Genomic DNA, 22,678 nt, shown 5'->3' on the forward strand with positions numbered 1-22,678 from the left:
TCTCCCCTTCAGGAGCTGGGGAAAATGAAGAAAACTAAAGATACAAGGGAAAGATTAGTCCGAAAGACTGATGCGCCACAACTACCACGGCCTCTACCAGACTGAATCCAGTACAACTAGATGGCACCTGGCTATCACCACTGACTGCTCTGACAGGGATCACAATAGAGTCTTGGACAGAACTGTAGAAAAATTTAGAACAAAATTCTAACTCACAAAAAAAGACCAGACTTACTGGCCTAACAGAGACTGGAGAAATCCCAAGAGTATGGCCCCCGTACACCCTTTTAGCTCAGTAATGAAGTCACTCCTCAGGTTACCCTTCAGCCAAAGATTAGATAGGTCCATAAAACAAGACGAGACTAAAGGGGCACACCAGCCCAGGGGCAAGAACTAGAAGGCAGAAGGGGACAGGAAAGCTGCTAACAGGGAACCCAAGGCAAAGAAGGAAGAGTGTTGACATGTTGTGGGGTTTTTAACCAATGTCTTAAACAGTATTTGTACTAACTGTTTAATGTGAAGCCAGTTTGTTCTGTAAACCTTCATCTAAAGTACAATTAAAAAAAAAAAGGTAAACACCTGAAGTCTAAAGATTTGGACTGTAACCATTGAACTAACACTGTAATTGTTAATTCAGATTCTCAGGTTCTAAATGAATGTTGTAAGGTATTCCTTGTGTGCCTTGCCGTGACTACCTTGTAGTAAACGAAATGAGATCATGCATGTCAAGTTTGAGTATCTCTTTACTGATTTCTGAAATAAAATTCTAGACAGCATTGGGTATAAAAAATTCATTTATACCTCCCAGTTCTTATAGTCCTGGTCTCTGTTCTATAGTTCTGGCTCACCTGCTTGGATAGTAACTGGAGGTGGGATTCCTGCTGTCTACTGTTTCCTTGCTTTTCAAGCCCTGTCTATTAGGAAGAAAGCATATTGATCCTCATTAAGTTCCTTCCTTGGGCCATGGGCCTAGGGGGAATCAACAGGTGCTCCTATGTCTGGAGTGGGTATTTTGAGGACATTTGAGCTGATGACTCCCATCTCCGTAGGCCTGGGCCCTTGGCAGCACAGGCTTCCTTTGGACATTTTCTCTGCCCTTGTAACTGTTGTCTCAGCCTTCAGACTCTTTCGCTCAGTCATTTCAAAGCCAAGATCTAGACATGTCACCCTCCTTTGCAGGCTCCCCAGTGCATACAGGATAAAGTCCAATCCCCTTAGCAAGGCATTCCAGGCCCTTTGCCATTTGACCCCAAGTTCACTTTCCTGATCTAGCCACCCTGGCCTGCTTGCCTTTCCCCAGACACACAGTGTTGCTTCTCTCTTTTATGCTTTACATGTCCCTCTGACCAGTATGACCCTCCCTCTCCTGCTCTACTTAATGAACTCCTATTGATCAGATGTTATCTCCCTCTGCAAAGCCTTTCTGAACCTTCCAGACAGAATGAATCTTTCCTTTCCCATTGCCTCTATGCTCCCATACCTCTATAGCAACTGAAGCTGTATATTCTATCTAATTGACTACGAGTCCACCTCTGTAGTTAGAATTTGATCTTCTAGAAAGGAGGCATCAAAACTTATTCGACCTTGTATTCCCCTAGCCTATATATATAAAAAAAAAAAAAAAACCAAAGTCATTGCCATGAAGTCAATTCCAACTCATAGAGACCCCATAGGACAGAGTAGAACTGCCCCATAGGGTTTCCAAGGAGCACCTGGTGGATTTGAACTGCCGACCTTTTGGTTAGCAGCTGTAGCTCCTAACCATTACACCACCAGGGTTTCCTGGCTGATATAAGGTTCCTGCAAAATGTTTGCTGAATTAATCAAATTCTATGACTTACTGCTTTGCCAAGGAAAAGATCCTTTAACACCCCCTCTTTCCTCTCTTCTCAGCTAATTCTATTACCCTGACTCAGCCACTTATTCTCGTTGGAGTGTAACCTCCATTCCTTCCACTGCAGTTTAGCATCTCTGATCTTCAGGACAGAATGGAAAACATTCCTGATCCTTGAGAGATGGTAATACCAATACACGAAAAAAAAAAAAAAAAAAAACCTTACTGTCTTCATCCTAGATTCTCTATCCTCAATTTCAAGGTCTAGGTTATAGTTTGGAAACCCTTGAGGCATGGTGTTTAAGAGCTATGGCTGCTAACCAAAAGGTCAGCAGTTCAAATCCCCCAGGTGCTCCCTGGAAACTCTATGGTGCACTTCTACTCTGTCCTATAGTCTCACTATGAGTGGGAATCGACTTGATGGCAATGGGTTTGGCTTGGTTTCTTGGAGGTTATAGTTAGGGAAAGAGATCTATCTATACGCCCCTCCTAGAACGAATGGGAGCCTGGGGAGAAAAAATCATTTAGCAGAGTATTTTCAAAACAAGCTAGAGTCCAGGGGTTGGATAACTGCATACACCGGCCCCTCACAGTACCACCTAGTGGGCAATAAGAAACTAACACATGGTTTCTGAGCCTGTGAAGGGAAATGGCCAGTTGTAACGGATTGAATTGTGTCCCCCAAAAAGTGTGTCAATTTGGCTAGTCCATGTGTGGTTGTCCTCCATTTTGTGATTTTCCTATGTGTTATAGGAAACCCTGGTGGCGTAGTGATTAAGCACTGGCTGCTAGCCAAGAGTTTGGCAGTTCGAATCCACCAGACGCTCCTTGGAAACTCTCTCGGGCAGTTCTACTCTTTCCTGTAGGGTCGCTATGAGTCAGAATCGACTCGACAGCAGTGGATTTTTGGTTTATGTGTCATAAATCATAAGGAAATGTTGGTGGCATAGTGGTTAAGAGCTATGGCTGCTAACCAAAAGGTTGGCAGTTCAAATCCACCGGGCGCTCCTTTGAAACCGTATGGGGCAGTTCTACTCTGTCCTATAGGGTCCCTATGAGTCAAAATCGACTGGACGGCAATGGGTTTTTTTTTTTTTTTTTTTTTCAATAAATCATAATCTCTGCCTGTGGTTAAAGGGAATTAGGGTGGGGTGTAACGCTCTCGCTCAGGTCACAATCCTGATCTAATGTAAAGGGAGTTTCCCTGGGGTGTGGCCTGCACCACCTTTTATTTCACAAGAGATAAAAGGAAAGGGAAGCAAGCAGAGCACGTCCTTTGGACCTGAGGTTCCTGTGCTGAGATGCTCCCAGACCAAGGGAAGATTGATGAAAAAGACCTTCCTCCAGAGCTGGCAGACAGAGAAAGCCTTCCCCTGAAGCTGTCACTCTGAATTTGGACTTCTAACCTACTAGACTGTGAGAAAATAAATTTCTTTGTTAAAGCCATCCATTTGTGGTATTTCTGTCATACCAGCAGTAGGTAACTAAAATAACTCACTTCCAGATCTCTGGAATCTTTGGTACTTACACATTAGGAAAGAATCATATGCAGGAGAGAAATGCCAAACAAATAGTAACATAGGCTCAGGAGTAGAACAGAAAAACAGGAGCTAATTTCCTACGTCATAAGCTATAAGCACCTGTTGGGGAAATGATTAAACTAATATCCTCCTACTGCACCGTCTTAGTTTCTTAGTGCTGCTGTAACAGAAATACCACAGGTGGGTGGCTCTAACAAACAGAAATTTATTTTCTCAGTTAGGGGGCTAAAAGTTGGAATTCAGAGCACTAGCTCTAGTGAAAGGCTCTATCCACTCTGGGGGGAAATCCTTCTCTCACTTTCTCTAACTGGACAATCTTGGAGTTCCTGGGCTTGTAGACTCATCTGCCTCCACTGTCTTCAAATAGTGTTCTTCTTTCCCCTGTAGTATGTCTTCTGCACCTAATCTGCTCTTTTACACCTCAAAAGTGATTGGCTTAAAACACATTATACACTGAGATGGCCTCATTAACATAACAAAGAAAACCCTATCCCAAATGGGATAGTCAAGTCTAGTCAAGTCCCCATTAATGGCTCAGCTGTGTGAAGTACGTATCATTCCCCTCCTCCTGTCTTTGGTTTCTACACGTAGTTTCTATAAGGACCTCATTCATTCACTTAGTCACAGAATATCTGAGAACTTACTTTATTAGGCACTGGGGATGCAATGATGATAAACAAGGAGCTCACAGTCTAATGAGAAGGGCTGACAAGTAAACCAAAAGCAAACCTATTGCTATCAAGTTGATTCTGACTCATAGAAATCCTATAGGACAGAGTAGAACTGCCCCCATAGGGTTCCCAAGGCTGTAATCTTTAATGCAAGCAGACTGCCACGTCTTTTTCCCACAGAGTAGCTGGTGGGTTCGAACTGACAACCTCTCTGTTAGCAGCCAAACTCTTAACCACTGTACTACCAGTGCTCCCTGACAAATAAACAAGCATGCCAATATAGTGTAATAAGTGCCACTACAAAGGAGAAAAGATTTAAGTTGTCAAGGATTTAATTTTTACTTGCATCTACAATCATAGCCCATGGAAGCAGCAGTCGAGAAATCAAGTGAGGCATTGGACAAATCTACAGCGAAAGACCTCTTTAAAGTGTTATAAAGCAAAGATGTCACTTTGAGAGCTAAGGTGAGCCTGACCCAAGCCATGGCATTTTCTATCACCTCATATGAATGTGAAGCCTGGACAATGAATAAGGACGACTGAAGAATTGATCCATTTGAATTGTGGCTTTGGCAAAGAATATTGAATATATCATAGACTGCCAGAAGAACGAACAAATGTGTCTCGGAAGGAGTACAGCCACAACACTCCTTAGAAGCAAGGATGGCAACTTGGACATGTTATCAGGAGAGACCATCCCTGGAGAAGGACATCATCCTTGGTTGTCAGCAAAAGAGGAAGACCCTGAACAACATGGATTGAAACAGTGGCTACAACAATGGGCTCAAGCATAGCCACAATTTTGAGGATGGTGCAGGACTGGGCAGTGTTTTGCTCTGTTGTACGTAGGGTCTCTATGAGTTGGAACCAACTAGATGGCACTATCAACAACAAAGGTAAGTGCTGAGTATTAAGGAAGTAAATTAATATTTGAAGGCAAGGGATGGCTTTCCAGAGAGAATAACATTTAAGCTGAGGTCCAAAGGCTAAGAAAGAGTTGTTTAGGGAAAAGGAGTCAGGAAAAATGTTCTAGGCAAAGGGACCAGCAAGGGCAAAGGATTGAGGCTCGAAGAGGATATGGCTCATTCACTGAACTAAAAGTAGTTCAGTACAGTTGGGCCATAGAGTTTGACACAGTTGGGGAATAGAAATGAGGCTGGGGAGTTAAGTAGGGGCCAGATTACGGGGGAACCTTACGTGCCAGACTAAGAGTTTAGAACTCCAGAGATAGTTCATTACAGCTACTTCCCCCTCTCTTGGTCTCTAAGCTAGCTGGAAAGAGACTATGTTAAGTCAGGGTGTGGAAATTAGAGGATATGCAATTAAGTGACTTTTCACTGAAAGCTGTGAAGTAGAAATAGTAACAGAGGTACAATGGCCAAATTAATATACAGCTACAATAATAATGACATAAATTAACATGTCAAATTAAATTTGTTCTAAGTTTCATTTAAGTACTAATTTATGTTCCATGAAGTCTGAGGAAACACGTACAGAAATCAGTGTTGCTAATTTAATCATGTGCTCATAATTTTAAAAAATTAAATGGAATAATATTCCCAATACTTGTCTTCCTATGCCAAACCTACGAGGACAAAACTCCTACTTAGGAGCTGAAAACAAAGAGGCAAAGCAAGACATGTCTACTTGAGTTTATTCTTGTTCTTTAAAAAAAAAAAAAGAGGGGGGAAAAAAAATGTGGGGATGGAGGGGGAAATAACCCCTAAACACTGTGAACAGGAACCAAGACTCCAAGACTTGGGTGTAGTCCCCCTACCCCCAATCTCAGCTGAGAGATTCCCACCCACCCGATTTTCTTTTAAACAAAACACCCAAACCAGCAGCAAAGGTACCTGGGGTAGTCACTGAGATTTTAAACACTGGAAATAGGAAGGTGAAAGTCCAAAAAGTAGGCATTGGAAAGAAAAGGGGAGAAATGAGGGAGGCTAGACTCTGGAAGACAGAGTTGGGCAGCAAGAGGTGGAAATGAGCCAGTATGGGGATACCCCTCGTGACTGCTGCTGCCCATATTCCCCAGGACCCCAGAGAGCCCCACGGTTTTTTCTGCAGTCCATTCCCTACTCCCCAAAGGCCTCACAGGCCTAGCTCCAAGTCCTCCAGCTCTTCCTCCAGTGCCCTCCTCCTTGCCAGCTTCTCTAGCTGCTCTTTGCTGGGCTGGCTGATCTCCCCGGCTTGGATCCGCTGCTGAAGCTCTTCCACCTGCCGCAGCTTCTTCTTTAGGTTCTTTATCTTCTTGGCTTTCTCGGTGGTGGCAGCTGAGTCGGACTGATCAGAGATAGCTGTAGGGACTGCGCGGGAGCCCTGCGAAGCATTGGGGAGTTGGGCTGTCTCTCCCAGGGACACCTTTTCCAGAGTCCGGCTCAAGGCCTCTGCCTCTCCCTTCTCTTGCTGCTGCCGCCTCTTCTCCTTCCGCTTCAGGTTGCGTTTGGCTGTCTTGGAGAGACCTGGTTCACCACCTTCAGGCCTGCATGGGGTGGCAGGAACAGCGGCCTCGGGACTCAGCCCTGGGGGCAGTTCTGGTTTACTCTTGAAAAACTTCACATATTTGTTCTCATACCTGAAGAGAACAGACGATGTCAACACAGTTTTAAAGAGTCACTGGCGTTTTGAGCCCTTTTCTTAACCTTCAAACCACTTCACCCTAATCACATTCCCACTTCCGTCCTCTCTCCGTGGTCCCTCCCCAACTTTCCTCTGTTCAGCAGGAGCGGTGGGAGGGTCCCTAGGACTGAAGCTCTGGAGCTCTGAATGCTATCTGGAGGTTCTGATGACAGAGACCACAGAAACAGCCTTAATCACCTCCAATCCTCACTCACCCCTGGATCCTACCCTCTCCTCTCCTCTCAAACAGCTACCTCTCTTTCCATTTCCTGGGGGCTCAGGAGTCTTCCCAGAACTCAAAGGCACACCCATTCTATCCTTCTGTAGGAAATCCATTAAGTACCCCCTCCTCAGGACTAAGCACGCACACTGGGACCTCCTCTTGTGGCACATAGCCTTCTTTCACCCTCCGCTGCTTCCGCCAGGTCCCGTCAGGTCGCTGTGTTGAGGCGATGTACTTCCCTGAAATGACAGAAATTAAGTTGGAGAGTTATTCTTATTTTCAAACATTTCCCGAGATGAGAGAATTCATGAATGCATTCATTTTCCCTCAGTATCCATCCCTCCACCAAATTCAACCATTAAGGTACCTCATAAACCCAGTGCCATCGAGTCGATTCCGACTCATAGCGACCCTAAGGTACCTCACATCTACCCTTAATCCCTCTCCTGCCATTATTTACTAAGTGCCTACTTTTGTTTTTAAAGCTAGGCTGTATGGGGAATATGCAGTATAATACACCCTCCCTGTCAAGGAGCTTCTGTTTTTACAATTTAGTTGGCAAGACAAGTCAGACACAAAGAAAGAGTTAAAAAAAACACAACACAACAGCATAGTACATCAAAAGGCAGTAAATGAAGAGGAGGCTAAAAAAAGTGGGCAAAAACAAGAACCACAGGAGGAGAAAGGACAAGAGACTTCATAAAGAAGGGGAAATTTTATTTAGATAGAGCTTGAAACAATAGGCCAACCTTAGGAATCTATACTATAGATACAAAAGCAGCAGTACACAAGGATATATCTAAAGGATACCTATTGCTGCATTAAACTAGCAAAAAGCTGGAAACAACTTGAATGGCCATGAATACAGGAATGATTGAATGGATTTGGTCCACTTATACAATGGAAAACCACGCTCTTATTAAAAAGAATGTTAGATCTAAATCTTCTGACCTCAGATGGCGTTGACATACTAAGTGAAAAATCAAGTTGCAGAATAATTTACAGAGCAGCAGTTCTCAAACTTTTTATTTCAGGACCCTCTTTACACTCTTATAATATTATGTATGTCATTTTCCAATATTAAAAAAAATTATATTCATTAATGTCATCAGAAAAGTCCTCCAGTACTGGGAAGCTGTCAAGCACATACCACCAGATACAAGTTTTCCAGAATTCTAATTTTCATTTGAAAGCTTGAATTTTATCATTGCCAATAAAAACTGTCCGTTATTTTCCTGAAATGACAAGCTTACTTTGTTTATTTTTAGGAAATGCTTGTCAGATACCTAAGTCTGAACTACCAGTTTATCAGTGGTTCTTTCAAGTAAAAATGGTATTCCAGGAGAAGAGAAGCTTGTTTAGCTTGCACATCAGACAATCGCACAAGTGCTTTTCCTTGAGACAACCGTCTTACTTTGGTATGCAAGCAGAAATGTTTAATGCCTACTTCCCATTTAGTCACAGAGAACATTAAAAAGACACGTATCAAAATATAGTTTATCCTTTTTAAGTGTATCCAAGGGTTGAGATTTAATAAAATTAATAATTTTTACTGCTTCATTAAGGATATTCTTAAGTGAAACTGTCATTATTTACTTCAAGTGTGTTGCAGTGAAGAATACAATAACAAATACAGTTTAGTGCCACTGCCTAGAATGGTGCTAAAGAGCCAGCAGTTTTACCCACCACTGCTTTTGCACCATCAGCGCAAACAAACGTCAGCCTAATGAAAAATTTTTAAAAAGCAGCCACCGAAAGCTCTATGGAGCACAGTTGTACTCTGACACACATGGGGTCGCTACAAGTTGGAATTAACTTGAGGGCAGCTGGTGGTGGTGATTACGAAAACAGCTTTGCTTGCTGACCTCTTGAGAGCCGCTGGTGTAGAGTAGGGTTCCGTTTTTGTTGGGGGAAGGGGCAGCACTTAAAGGTCTATACAGTCACTTTGTGTATAAGGACCTTAGAAAGACACATATCAAGGCTTTGATGTTGGTAACCTTAAGGGAGATAACATGGAAGGGGAGATGGTAGGTAGGAACCATTAACTTTTTTTAAAAAATGTATCTTTTTCTATTACTTCAAAACAAGAAAGACTTTTAAAAGTAAAAAGTCAAATCTAGGGCCTCTCACATGAATTAAACATTGGTACAAGAATTGGTTTTCTGTTCACAATATAAATATCATTAATAAATTAAAATAAAAAAAGTTATTTAAGAAAATGAATAAAATTTAACAGGTGGAAGGGAAGGAAAAAAGAAAAAACATGGACAAAGGCGCTCAAACACTAGCAAAGAAAGGCATGGATATGGGAGTGGGCGTGGAGTATTTAGGGAACAGAAAGTAGAAGGGTCCAGGGGAATCAGACAGTTCATGCTAGTTCATTTTTTCCCCCAGGCTGGAGAAAAAATATTGGGGTCAGGTTTTAGAAAGCCTTAAAAACATGGTCAAGGAATCTGGACTTTATCTGGTGAATAAAGATAGCCACTGAGGATACTTTTTGTCTAGTTGCAAAAGACAGGGCTTTGGATTTATAAAAGGCCAAGATCCTACCCTTTCCTTCAAAGGGCTTATAATCGAGCTAAAACAGGATATACATCATCAAATATAAGTAATTATAAAAAAAAAAAAAAATACAAGGTTGCATGTGTTAAGTGACAAGTAGTGACAAAATGTGGTCCCTCAGCTTGAAGGCTGAGTAAAAACGAACGAAAAAACCAAGAGGCTTTGTGGAAGGAGGACTGGGACTAGAGAGCGCTTTGAAAAAAGAGCCAAACTAAATGAAAAGGGAGGCAGACTGGATTCTAAATAGCTCATTCTAAAACAAAAATTCAGACCCGTAAAACCAAACCCATTGCCGTTGAGTAGATTCTGACTCATAGTGACCCTATAGGACCGAGCAGAACTGCCCCACAGGGTTTCCAAGAAGCGCCTAGTGGATTCGAACTGCCAACCTTTTGGTTAGCAGCCATAGCTCTTAACCACCACGCCACGAGGGTTTCCAAAAATTCAGACATGGGGCTATATATGACATGTTCAGGAGACGGTGAATGGAGCAGTCTGGCTGGGCCAGAGGGCTGGCTGGTATAAAGCAATGAGGGAGAATGTTCAGATCCTGAATGCCAGTTAAGGAGTTCAACATCTGGCTCATGGCATGCATTCAATAAATATTTGTTGAAATAATAAGTCCTTTACTCAAAGCAGTGTTTTAGGCCAATTAATCTGGCATGATGAGAAGGCAGTCTGGAAAGGGCAAACATTGGAGACTGAGGAAACTAGTTAGGAAAAAAGACTGCAATAATCCTGGCATGAAGGGCAGGATGGACTAAGACTGCGAAAATGGAAAGGAAGTGGCTGGTGCCAGATACATTACCAAAGAATCGACGTTTGGTGATTTACTCACTGATGGGGGAAGGCTGAGGGTCTTAGAAGTTGAAGATAATACTTTGTTTTAGTAATCTCGATCTTGAGAATTTAGCATAAGACAATAGTTCCAACAGGCAAAAGAAAAGAGAGGGAGATAATCATGTGAAAATTATAGCATTATCTAAAAATTATATTCAGTTATACAGGAATGGAAACCCTGGTGACGTAATGTTTAAGTGCTACGGCTGCTAACCAAAAGGTCAGCAGCTCGAATCTACCAGGCGCTCCTTGGAAACTCCGTGGGGCAGTTCTACTCTGTCCTATAGGGTCACTATGAGCCAGAATTGACTGAACAGCAATGGGTTTGGTTTGGTTTTTTTATACAGGAATGGCTAAATATATATATAATACATCCATTTAAAATAATAACCATGCAGAATCAAAAAGTATATCATGTGATAGGATATAATGTAATGTAAAACATAATAAAATTGCATATATACCATGATTTCAACCATTAAATATGTTACATATATTTGTAAGTCTAGAAAAGAATGTGCAATAATGAAAATGTATTGGGGTGATAAAACTATAAATTTTCTTTTAATAACTCCCATTAGTGCTGTTGTTATATTATGGATTTTAAAAATGTGATTTTAGGTTTCAAGCCTAAATTGCTGGGAGAATGATAGGTGTACAGAGGAGAGTGAAATTACTTTCTACCAGGTGCTTAAAAAAGACTGTATGAGTGACACAGCATCTGTTGTAAATCTTGGAAGATGAGTAGGATTTAGACCAGGGCTTCGAACCAGAAGCATTGCATTTTCACCCCAGATATACTGAATCAGAATCTACAGTTTAACAAGATCTCCAGGTGATTCTTATACATAACTTCCTGGGAACTTGTTAGAAATGCCAGTTCTCGGCAGGGCTTCCAACCAGAGCCCTGATTTAGACTAGTGGGAGGTGGGGGTGAGGAAAAAGAAAGAAGGGACAAATCAGACTAGTCACGCCCCTACTTAAAATTCTTTCTGGATTCCTGTTGCTCTCAGGATAATACTGACATGGAAGACAGAGCAGCACACAGAAGGCCTTCCTGACCTAGCTCTTGCTAGTCTCCAACCTCTTAGCACCCAGCTGCTCATACTCTCTGCTCCAGCCACTGAAATATTCATAAATCTAGCCCAGACCTGTGCCTATATTCTCTATACATTTTTGTTTTTGCTTCCCTTGGCCTTAGTATACTTTGCTCACTTCTTGTATTAGTTAATTCCTACTGGTCTTCCCTGACCTCCCTGACCCATGCCAAGTTAGGAGGTGCCCTTTGTGTACCCACAGCACCTATCTTAGCCTTTACCATGCTCTAATGTCTAACATATCTGTTTGCTGAAGAACAGGGACTGTGTCTTTGATCTTTGTAGCAAAGGGACTGGCCCACAGACAACAGTAAACATTGGTTGATTAAAGAATAAATTTAAGTATAATATTTAGGTAACAGCCAAGAGTCCAGTATGTTTTGGGCAAAAGGCATATGTAATAGGAAAGGAGGCTACAGGTAAATTAGTCAGAATATAAAAGGCCTCCAATCTCCACTGAATTTGGACTAAAGCCTGAGGCTGTGGGAGAGCACTGAAGGCCAATAAGGAGTACAGGTGATTTGCTCAAAGCAATGCTTTAAGAAGGCTAACCTGAAAACATGTAACATAAACTAAAGGTACAGAAAATGAATGCAATAGCTGCAATGAGAGAAGACTTAACTTAGATGGTCTCTATGGGTGTTGGAAGGAAAATGGAAGAGAAATTTATTATGAAGAATAAATTAATAGGATCTGAAGGCTGCCAAGATTTGAATTAGTGAGAGGAAATCATTGAAACAATGCTGCAGTTGATTTAATCTGGTGCTTTTCACATGTAGTCTCTTATTTGATTTCCACAACATACCTGAGGGTAAGTCGGGCATATGGTAAGAAGATTTATTCACACATTCATTTAAAATGTTTATTGAGCACTTACTGTTGTGCCAGGCACTGTAACAGGAGCTAGAGATATAACAATGAATAAAGCAAGCAAGGTTCTTGCTTTCTCGTAGCATACATTCTAGTGTGGAAGAAGGGTAACAAACAAGCACACAAATAAACTAATTACAGTATCACTCCTGAATGTGTAAAATTTGGAGGCGAGTAAAAGCTACTAACATAAAAGAAAAAAATGCATAGAAGACAAATTTGTGAAAATAATTCTAGACAAGCAGTGTTTTACATGGAATTAGGGAGAAAGGGACAATGCCAGAAACATATACTTAAATTAATTGCATAGATATTATAGTTGAAGGATTCAGACTAGTAAAGATGGAGTGTGAAGAAGAGCAGGGCAGAAGCTTCTTGAATGGCCATCCTGTCTGGAAGCCCTCAGAGATACAAATAGCCCATTATCACAAAGGAGCACCTATTTTATGTTATCTTGGTTCCATCCTCTGGCCTTGATGGTATCCAAGGGTGAAGTCAAAAAGAAGGGAGAGGTTTGGCGATTCCCACCCCTAGAAATAAAAACCAAGGGCAAAATATCAGGACTTTCAGGCAATATCTTTGAGAGTCAGAAACTACAGAGTACAGACCGTTACTGTAAGAATTTTGTAAACTTTGGCATTTCCCCATGTCTGCTGTTTTGTAATCCCCAATCTGTTTCCTTAAATCCATTAGCAATAAAAACCCTTAAAGTGAAAATGGCCTTGTTTTCAGAAGGAACAAGAAGACAACAGAAAGACTATGTCCCACAAAATAGCCAGGCTTGGGAGAACCCCAAGGGGTTAGGCGGAAGTGACTGTTAAAGGCGTTTGGAGTCCCTGGGGCCCATTTCAAAGAAGGAGGAGATCTGGGTCACAGATCTGGACTTAAGGATGGACTCAGCCAACAGTTATAATACCTGGATCCAGTTTCTAACATACAGAAAACATAAAAAGAGAACACAGAGTTGAAGGAATGATCCTGGAAAACAGTCCTGATCATTTTCCTCAAGGTGAAAAAGATGTCAGCAATGACAGGAAATAATTAGTAGGAAAAAAGAATACTAAGACAGTCTGCGTCATGGAGACCGAAAGGGTTTTAAGACAGACAAGGAGGTAGGTGATTAACAGTGTTAAGTACTGAGAGAAATCAAGGACAAGGAGAACTGAGAAAAAGGTTAATGAATTTGACAATTTGGAAAACCCTGTTTAGTCTCAGAAAAGTAAGTGGTCAGAAGCCACACTACAAATTAATAAAACGTAATAAACATTTATTAATGCCTCCTATGAGAAAAGTACTATACTAAGTGTTACAGGGATTATCAAGATAAGTAAAATCATTCCTACTTTTAAGAAATTTACAATCTAAGGGTGGTGGGGAACAAATTACGCAGGCAAAGAGTAAGATAAAAATGCAATAAATATAAATACAATAAGTTTCTGACATAGTGATAAAAAATTTCAAGGGAATAAATAATCATACCCAGTTTAGTGGGGGAAGGAGAGAGGAAATCAGGAAAACCTCAGGCACTTGGCCTTAAAGACTAGGTAGTAGTAATAATACCAAAAAACCCACTGCCACAGAGCTGATTCCAACTCACAGCGACCCCATAGGGTTTCCAAGGCTGTAAATCTTTACAGAAGCAGGCCGCCACATCTTTCTCCCAAGGAGTCACTGCCAACTTTTCAGTTAACAGTCGAACACTTTAACCTCTGTGCCACCAGGGCTCCATAATAATATTACCAGTGGCTAATATTTCTACAGGCAGAGGTAGGAAGGGAAAGGGCATTCCAAAAACAGCCACAACAACAAGCAGTCACAGCAGTGGAAAACTCACAACGTATATCATAAACAGGAAAGAACATCTTGGTGGTTCAGCGGTAGAATTTTCACCTTCCATGAGGAAAGTTCTGGGTCAATTCCCAGACAATGTACATCTTGTGCATCCACTAGCCTCAGTGAAGGCTTGTATGTTGCTATGATGATAAACAGGTTTCAGTGAAACTTCAAGGCTAAGACAGGCTGTAAAAAAGGCCTTGTGATCTAATTCTGAAAAGCAGCCAATGAAAACCCTATGGATCACAACAGTCTGATGTGTAATCAAATCACGGGCATGATAAAGACCAGGCAACATTCTGTGTTCCATTGTGCATGAGGTCACCATAAGTCAGGGGCCCACTGACCACAGCTAACACCAATATTATACCAGGGACTTTACATTCATTATCTTGTTGAATCTAGACAACAGTTAGATAGCATCATTTACAGTTGAGGAAACAGGCTTCAAAAGGTTAAAGATTTGTCCAAGATCACAAGAATAGTAAGTAGCTGCAGTGTAAACGAACACAGGTCTGACTCTAGAGTTTATATATCATCACACCTTATCCACCCGGCCTATATTACATAGTCCAATTTCATTGGAGGGTATAGGCAGAGACATAGTAAGTGATAATACTATATTGAAGAGCAGTTTGTGCTTATATTAGAGAGTTGTTGTTGTTATGTGCCGTCGAGTCGGTTCCAACTCATAGCGATCCTACTGGACACAGTAGAACTGCCCCATAGGGTTTCCAAGGAGCAGCTCGTGGATTCAAACTGCCAACCTTTTGGTTAGCACCTAGGTTCTTAACCATGGCGCCACCAGGGCTCCATATTAGAAAGTAGTATCTTGAATATATGAGCGGGTAGTCCAAATGTAAATTTGATAGTCAATTCCCAAAAGGTTTTTGGGTTGCCACAAAAATTATTATGTAAGTTTGGGAAATCCTGAGTTAAACCCCCTAAAAAAGTTTTTTTTTTTTTTTTTTAACTGCAAGACTTCTCTGAGTTAATATGTTCTTATTCCTATGAATATCCAAGATGATAATATGGTTTATAGTGTTTCCCAAATGTATTTGCCCAAAACCTTATTTTTATTTTAGCTAGTCATTTATTTTTTAGTACATCTCACAAGATTACTAAATGTTCCGAGAATCATATTTTGGGAAATACAAGCCATTCAGTATGATCCAAATTATGTCAATATATATGTGCATAGAAAGAAAAGTTAAAAGGAAATGTTAACTGTAGTTATCTCTGGGTTCCAGAATTACCAGTCATGTTTGTGATTTATATTTCATTCTACTTGTGAAAATATTTTCCAAGTGTTTTACAATGAACATGAATTAATGTTATAACTAACCAAAAATAAATAAAATAAATATTTGTACTTTCCAATCCAGTAATTCTACTTCTGGGAAATCTATCCTAAGAAAATAACCCTAAATGCAGGAAAAGATTCATGCATAAAAATATTCTCAGAGTTCTTGGAACAAAAATTCTGGAAATAATCTAAAAGGTCAATAACAGAGGAAAGGTAAGACATGGTGCATCCCTATCTTACCTTGTATTTTAAAAGATGTTTCCAGAGAATTTTTAATGGCAAAAATATTTAGGTACTAAGATTAAATAAAAAACTAAGATATAAAAATGTACGTCTCATCTGATTTAACCACATTAAAAAATGCACAGAAAAATAAAGCTTAGAAGGATTCATGCCAAATTTAACAGTGGACTCTGGTGGAATGAATTATATTGAATAAAAATTACATAGCTAAATTTATACTTAAGGACCAGTCATCTGGCAGCAGTTATGTCAGATGAACTGGAACAAAGACAGAACTGGAGACAGAAAGACTATTTAGGAGGCCACAACAATACTTGAAAGATAAGGAAAACTAGAATTTTATCAGGCACTAAGAATGGCCCAAGTACTATGCTTGGTACTTTGAAAATATAATCTCTTCTAATCCACACAATAACCTTTACATAATAATCACTGAACCATTTGTTGGATACTTTCTGTGTGCCAGACATGTACATTATCTCACTTAAATTTTAATTCTACAATAATGTTGTAGGAGTTATCCCAATTTTATCAATGAGAAAACTAAGAGTTAGATAAATAAAAATTCCAAGGTCATACACCTAACAAGTAATGAAGACGGAGTAAGGGTAATGGCAATAGGAATAGAAGAATGTTTTGACAACTGATGTGGGGAAGGGAGCAAGAGAAGAGTAAAAGATGATACAAAAACAACATCCCAATAGCAACAAGCACACCTAGCACCCAGATCTTGGTTTCTAATACTATTCTCCAATAAAAGGAATCAGACTCCCTGAGAAACAGCTGATTCCAGGGCTGGATCAGGAACTATACAAGGTAAGCCTGAAGCATATTGTAGAGCCAGAAAGTAAAAAACTACTAAAAGAAAAAACAACCCTACATTGATGAGGGCATGTTAAAGAGATACAAGAGCTAACTCAAAAAGTTCCCAATAACCAAAGATGGAGCAACAAAACAAAAATAAATGTGTCCATATTGATATAAATAAATGATCAAACAAATAAATAAATGGAGGAGAAAAGACAAATCTCCTATGCAGAAGAATCCCAAACAACTTATGTAGATATTCTGCTCTCAAGAAGGGGTGGATAACTGCCCTCTCCTTAAGTGTGGGCTGCAAATAGTGACTTCCTTTCAAAGCGTATAGTACGGAAAGGGGGAGAAATGAGTAACTTTACAGTGGAGAAACTTTACAAACACTATGTTAGACAGGTGATCAAGGTCAACAGTAACAATGAAAAATCATTCTGATACTATGTACTCTTGATACAACGTGATGAAAATGGAACTTTACCTGTGGTGTTCCCTTCCAAAATTCACAATCCTAGTATAATCATGATGACACAACAACCTTGCCTGCTGAAAGTGAAGAGGACTTGAAGCACTTACTGATAAAGATCAAAGACCACAGTCTTCAGTATGGATTACACCTCAACACAAAAGAAACAAAAATCCTCACAACTGGACCAATAAGCAGCATCATGATAAATGGAAAAAATATTGAAGTTGTCAAGGATTTCATTTTACTTGGATCCACAATTAATGACCATGAAAGCAGCAGTAAAGAAATCAAATGACACACTGCATTGGGCAAATCTGCAGCAAAAGACCTCTTCACGGTTTTTAAAAGCAAAGGTGTCACTTTAAGGACTAAGATGCGCCTAACCCAAGTCATGTTGTTTTCAATCACCTCATAAGCATGTGAAAGCTGGACAATGGATATGGAAGACCAAAGAAGACCTGATGCCCTTGAATTATGGTGTTGGCGAAGAATAGTGAATATACTGCCAGAAGAATGAACAAATCTGTCTCGAGAAAAGTACAGCCAGAATGGTCATTAGAAGCAAGGGTGGCCAGACTTTGTCTCACATACTTTGGACATGTCGTCAGAAGGGACCAGTCCCTGAAGGACATCATGTTTGGTAAAGTAGAGGGTCAACGAAAAAGAGGCAGACCCTCAAGAAGACAGATTGACACAGTGGCTGCAACAAGGGGCTCAAGCATAACAATGATTTTAAGGGCCCTGGCCTGGGCAGCATTTCGTTATGTTGCATACAGGGTCGCTGTGAGTCCTAACCAACTCAATGGCACCCAACAACAACAACAGTATAATCATGAGGAAAACGTAACCCCAACTGCAATAGACGGGCATCTTACAAAATATCAGACTAGTTGTCCTCAAAACTGTCCATGTCATCAAAAACAATGAAGGTCTGAGAAACTGTGACTGCCTAGAGCAACTTAAGGAGACTTGAGAATTAAATGTAATGTGGTATCTTGGGTGGAGTCCTGGGACAGAAAAAAGACATTAGTAAAAAAAATAAGAAAATCTGAATAAAGTATGGACTTCAGTTAATAATAATGTATCAATATGGATTCATTAATTTTAACAAAGGCAACATACTAACATGCTTATAATAGGGGAAACTAGGTATGGAGTATATGGGAACTCTATACCATCTTCTAAACTTTTCTATAAATCTAAAACTGTTCTAAAAAATATCTATTTAAAATAATTAAAACAGGAGAGATGATGCAAAAAGTTGGTCTTGGGTTGGCTAGAACAACGGTGCCTTTGAACAGAAATAAGGAAGGAAAAACTAATTTTGGTCAGGCCAGGTCTGAGGTGTGACAATACATCCAAGAGTGAAAAAGACACGGGCAACTCAGGAGAGAGGCTGGTGCTAGAAATAAAAACAGCAAAGAGTTAAGGAACAAATACACAGTAAGGAAATGAAAATAGCAGGTATAGACCTAATATTCAAGAAATCTGACTGTGAACAGGAAAGAAACAGAAGTGATAGGTCTTGATTTTTTTCAGTGAAATAGAAGGTAAAGTCACAGACAGCCAGAAAGTTTGGGGCAAATAACCACGGAAATACATAAGGAAATCAAGTCAAAAGAATTTTAGAGAAGCTGTGATCTTCGCATAAGTTAACATTAAGTTATATTATACTAACTCTGCCAGTTTTTGTGCTTTTTCTCTAACAATGTGCTGTGGCCTACAAGCAGAAAGTAAGAAAACAGTTGATGGTTACGAAAATAAAAATAAATGAATAAAGAATGAAGATAGTACCAAAGTGACTGGTCACAGAGGTCTACCTGGGCCACATCAAAGGTAGCCATAAAGGTGCTGGTAGACTTGGTGAGCTAGGAAGGGTCAAGAACCAGAAAGCCTGTTGTCACTGTGTGTCATCAAGTTGATTCCAACTCATAGTGACCCTATCTGACAGAACAGAACTGCCCCAAAGGGTTTCCTAGCCTGACATCTTTACAGAAGCAGATTGCCAGGTCTTTTCTCCCACGAAGTGGCTGGTGGGTTTGAACCACTGGCCTTTTGGTTAACAGCCAAGTGCTTAACCACTGCCACACAGGGCTCCTTCCAGAGAGCCTAAAGAAAGGCAAAAAGCATAAGGTGTGGCTGGAAAAGAGCCTAACGTCATGGGGAGCACCTGAAGGGGAAGCAGTGACATGAGTGAGATCCACGCTGTAGTGATTCTGATGTGGAAAAGAGCCTAACGTCATGGGGAGCACCTGAAGGGGAAGCAGTGACATGAGTGAGATCCACGCTGTAGTGATTCTGATGTGGAAAAGAGCCTAACGTCATGGGGAGCACCTGAAGGGGAAGCAGTGACATGAGTGAGATCCACGCTGTAGTGATTCTGATGTGTAGCTACTCTGAAATAGAAAGGAAAAGCCAACGGTCTCCTGCTGAGGAACTATGAGATCAGAGTATCGCAAAGGTGCCGGAGACACTGAGAATGGTAGCAAGAAACAGTGGAGAAAAAAATATGATGCAATAGGTCTGGGTCCTTGTGGACAGTAAATGATGGCACTAAGATTTTAGAGAATTGGGTTATAACTGCATTATGATACCTTCCACAAGGATTAGAGTGAAAGCAGGTAAGCAGTCTGATTCCTTGTCCTTTTTCACATAATCACAAGAAACACAAGATACCTCCAGGTGGGAGAGTAGGGCAAGATGTGATATATGATTTTCATTAAGTGATGGTAAAGAAAATGGTTAAGGATAGAGAGACATGTGGTGGACAACAAGTGGTTTTCGAAGCACATATTAAAAGGAGCTAACTGAAGAAGGACATACTGGGTAGAGGGCAGAAGAGGAGGTGCTGTACCACTTTGAAATGTGAGGTATGGAAGAAGCAGCAGGGACCTGGGTTGCATTACACACCATAGGAGCGGTGGATTGAGGGACAAGCAACATGGAGAGCAGCAGACAAGAAGCAGAACGGGCACATTTAAAAACAGACTGTGTGTACCACAGCACACACAGTGTCATCTCTTCTACAGAAGACTACACTTACACAACGAGGGCTACAAAAACAGTAACATCTTGCACTTGCACAGCATTTTACAAATTGCTTTCACATATATTATCTGATCCTCACTAGGTAGATATTACAAAGTTTCTAAAAACGAGACAATTAGGATGTGCCAAACCCATGTGAAAACCTTGAATTTCAGTTTACAACACATAAACCTCACAGACACAGCAGACACTTCTGCATCTCAAGCAGCCAGGCTAGAAATTCTTCTCTAGCCAGAAGGAATAGTGGAGTCCATCAACTTGTCAAAAGGCTTGAGGAAAGGCCACTAGGCACCATCCTACTTGCCTTCTCCCACCTCAGGCACCCTCAACCCTTATCACCACCAGTGACTGGAGAAGGGAGAGAAGGGTGGTACCATCAAGGAGAAAACCCAAGCTGAAAGTCGTGTTAGGTTCCTCCTCCCTTCACACCTATGGACTTCAGTGGCTCAACAATGAAGATGAGGGAGTGGTAAAGACATTATGTATCAGTGATGACTTCTTCAGCAGATACAGCTTCGAGAAAAAGAATTTAAACGGGAGTGAAGTAGGGCAGAAAGTAGGCATCGCTAAAAGATGGGGGAGGGGAACATGGGGAGGCAAAAATTGGAGGGAATTGAGAATATAGGAGCCTCTAAAGCTGGAGTAACCAGAAGAGATACAGGATGCTCAAACTGCTGGAGAAACGCTTAGGGCCCGTGAGAGTCCTGGAGCAGGTACCACCATTCAGGACCCCAGGGTTTGGGTGACCGGAAGCTAGGACCCCCAAACACGAGACCAGAAGGGGGCGCAGGTGACACCCCGTAGGAAAGAATGAATGGGGAAGGCGGTCCGGGGGGCGGGGCAAAGGAGGGGCCCCGGGATGGGCGGGGCACAGACCCCTTTCCAAGTCCGAACCCCTGCCCCGAGAGCCCGGGGAGAAGCGGCTTCGCGCCTCCCGCACTCACCGCCGGTCTCGTCAGTTACATAGGGAGTCGCCATCTTGAAAACACAAACCACTTCCGGCGTGAGCGGGCTGGGGTCCCGCCCCCTCCCCACCGGAAGTGGAGTCCTGATCGTAGCAAGCCACCATCTTAGTCTTAAAGGGAGAGTGCACTGTTTCATGGCCGTGGTGTAGGAGAAGAAAGAGGGAGTAGAAACTGAAGAAGTTAGTAAAATAAAAGCCGTAGGCTCTTTTATTGCCACTGATACCATTATTGAACCCCTGCTGCATATAAAGCAGGCCTCTGGGCGCCAAGAGAACTTCCGAGGCACGGTCCCTCTTTCTCAAAGCCACTCCTTGTCCGTCCGGGAACTCGGAGAAAAGGGCGCAAAGCCCATCGGGCTGACAAATGAGGAAAGGTAGAAAGTTCAGGCCCTGACCTGCACCAGGGTCCCGCAGCGGTTTGGGGACGTGGGGCGGGGCAGGAAAACTCTGGGAACTCACCGGGGCGCACGAATGTTGGTGGGGCAAATTCAAGACCCCAAGTTAACCCTCTCTAAGAAAACGGGGAGGTCGAAATCGCGCGCCGAATGCCCACTGACGCCCTGCTCAACCCTCTTGGTCAGAGACCCGTACGAGGGGCGTGAGAGCTGAGAACGCTGCCGGTCTATCACCTGTTCCCGCAGCCGCAGGGTTGCCGGCGGCTTCCATGGCCGAGGTGGCGACGGGCCGGGTTGCACGGGCGGCCTTGGCCTGGCCCTGCCGCTGGGGTGGCTCCGAGGAGCCAGGAGACGTAGTGACAAAGGCCCAAGTTTACCCGGCCTCCAACCCCGGGAGTCTCCTTGGGCAGCGCCCTAGGGTCACAGGGCAGGGTGAAGGCTTCTGGGTGGACCCATTAGTACTCTAATTAACCTCGTCCAAGTCTCTGGGCGCTGGGGATCGAAAGCGGGGCAACTCGCCAATAATCTGGACCCGTACAGTCACTCTCTTTGCAGTTCTGCCCAGCCCCGTCCTTCCCTATTCTTTAAGCGAACCTAAATGTTCTTCTCCCCCTGCTCCTTTCAGCAGATCCTTCAGGGCTAAATCCAGTTCAACTTGTTTCCCCTAGAGCCTGGGAGGGGCCGGCTGCTGGTTCCTCTCCTCAGGTATCAACTGTGCCCTGCTCCAGCCCCGCGTTGCTTTTTTTCTTATTAACCCTTTTACCTTCCTCCTAATGCGGTAGTTAGCCTTAGGTTAAACAGTACCCCTAGAATCAGGGATGGGAGAGGAGTATATTAGTGACCCACCTCCAACACTGGGCTGCATGCCCCATTAAAACACGACTGAGAGCAGTGGCTGACTAGGAACCTTCTAAAACTTTGAAGTTAAGCCCCAGACATTTTTTCCAGTCACAACTTGCCTTACTTCCCATCCTCTACCTCCATGATTTCCACCCTAGGCCCAACTCAGATCTCAAAAAGACTCATTTAAAAACTTGTTTGCATATAATACACAGTTTTTGCAAGTGTTCTGACAATGCCAGCTTTAACCCCTGTTCTTCTTTCACCAACTGTGCCTCAGCTTGGCCTCCATCTAGGATCCTGTACTTAGCCTTGGTGCTAATGATTGAAGATAAAGTGTGGGTTAAAGCCTGTAAAAACTAGTGTGATGCATTGGTCCTGACTGTACTACCTGAGGAATGGTCTCTGCAACTTCATAGTAGGCTGCTCAATGGACCTTTCTGCAGGAAGAATCCTAAAGTGGCTCTGTTGACTACCTAACCCTCATCTTCAGGCCCTTACTGTGCC

General features: G+C 42.1%; 1 protein-coding gene across 4 annotated transcripts; it reads right to left on the bottom strand.

Annotated features, from left to right (window-relative positions):
- Positions 1-5,638: 5,638 nt before the first annotated feature.
- Positions 5,639-21,984, bottom strand: PYM1 (PYM homolog 1, exon junction complex associated factor). Of its 4 annotated transcripts, none has more exons than XM_049883493.1 (4): positions 21,566-21,983; positions 20,917-21,293; positions 7,037-7,130; positions 5,641-6,624 (listed from the first exon to the last, which is right to left on the bottom strand). In XM_049883493.1, the coding sequence occupies exons 2-4, from the start codon at positions 21,161-21,163 to the stop codon at positions 6,141-6,143; spliced, it is 825 nt and encodes a 274-aa protein (XP_049739450.1). In that variant the 5' UTR covers positions 21,164-21,293; positions 21,566-21,983; the 3' UTR covers positions 5,641-6,140. The 4 variants fall into 4 exon arrangements, 3 of the variants coding, with proteins under 3 accessions (XP_049739452.1, XP_049739450.1, XP_049739451.1); XM_049883494.1 differs by lacking the exon at positions 21,566-21,983 and adding an exon at positions 21,396-21,558; XR_007517224.1 differs by lacking the exon at positions 5,641-6,624 and adding an exon at positions 12,700-12,790 and having other exon boundaries at positions 7,045-7,130; positions 21,566-21,984.
- Between the last annotated feature and the right edge of the window lie 694 nt (positions 21,985-22,678).

Source organism: Elephas maximus, chromosome 4, assembly GCF_024166365.1.
Source record: "Elephas maximus indicus isolate mEleMax1 chromosome 4, mEleMax1 primary haplotype, whole genome shotgun sequence".
Taxonomy (NCBI): domain Eukaryota; kingdom Metazoa; phylum Chordata; class Mammalia; order Proboscidea; family Elephantidae; genus Elephas; species Elephas maximus.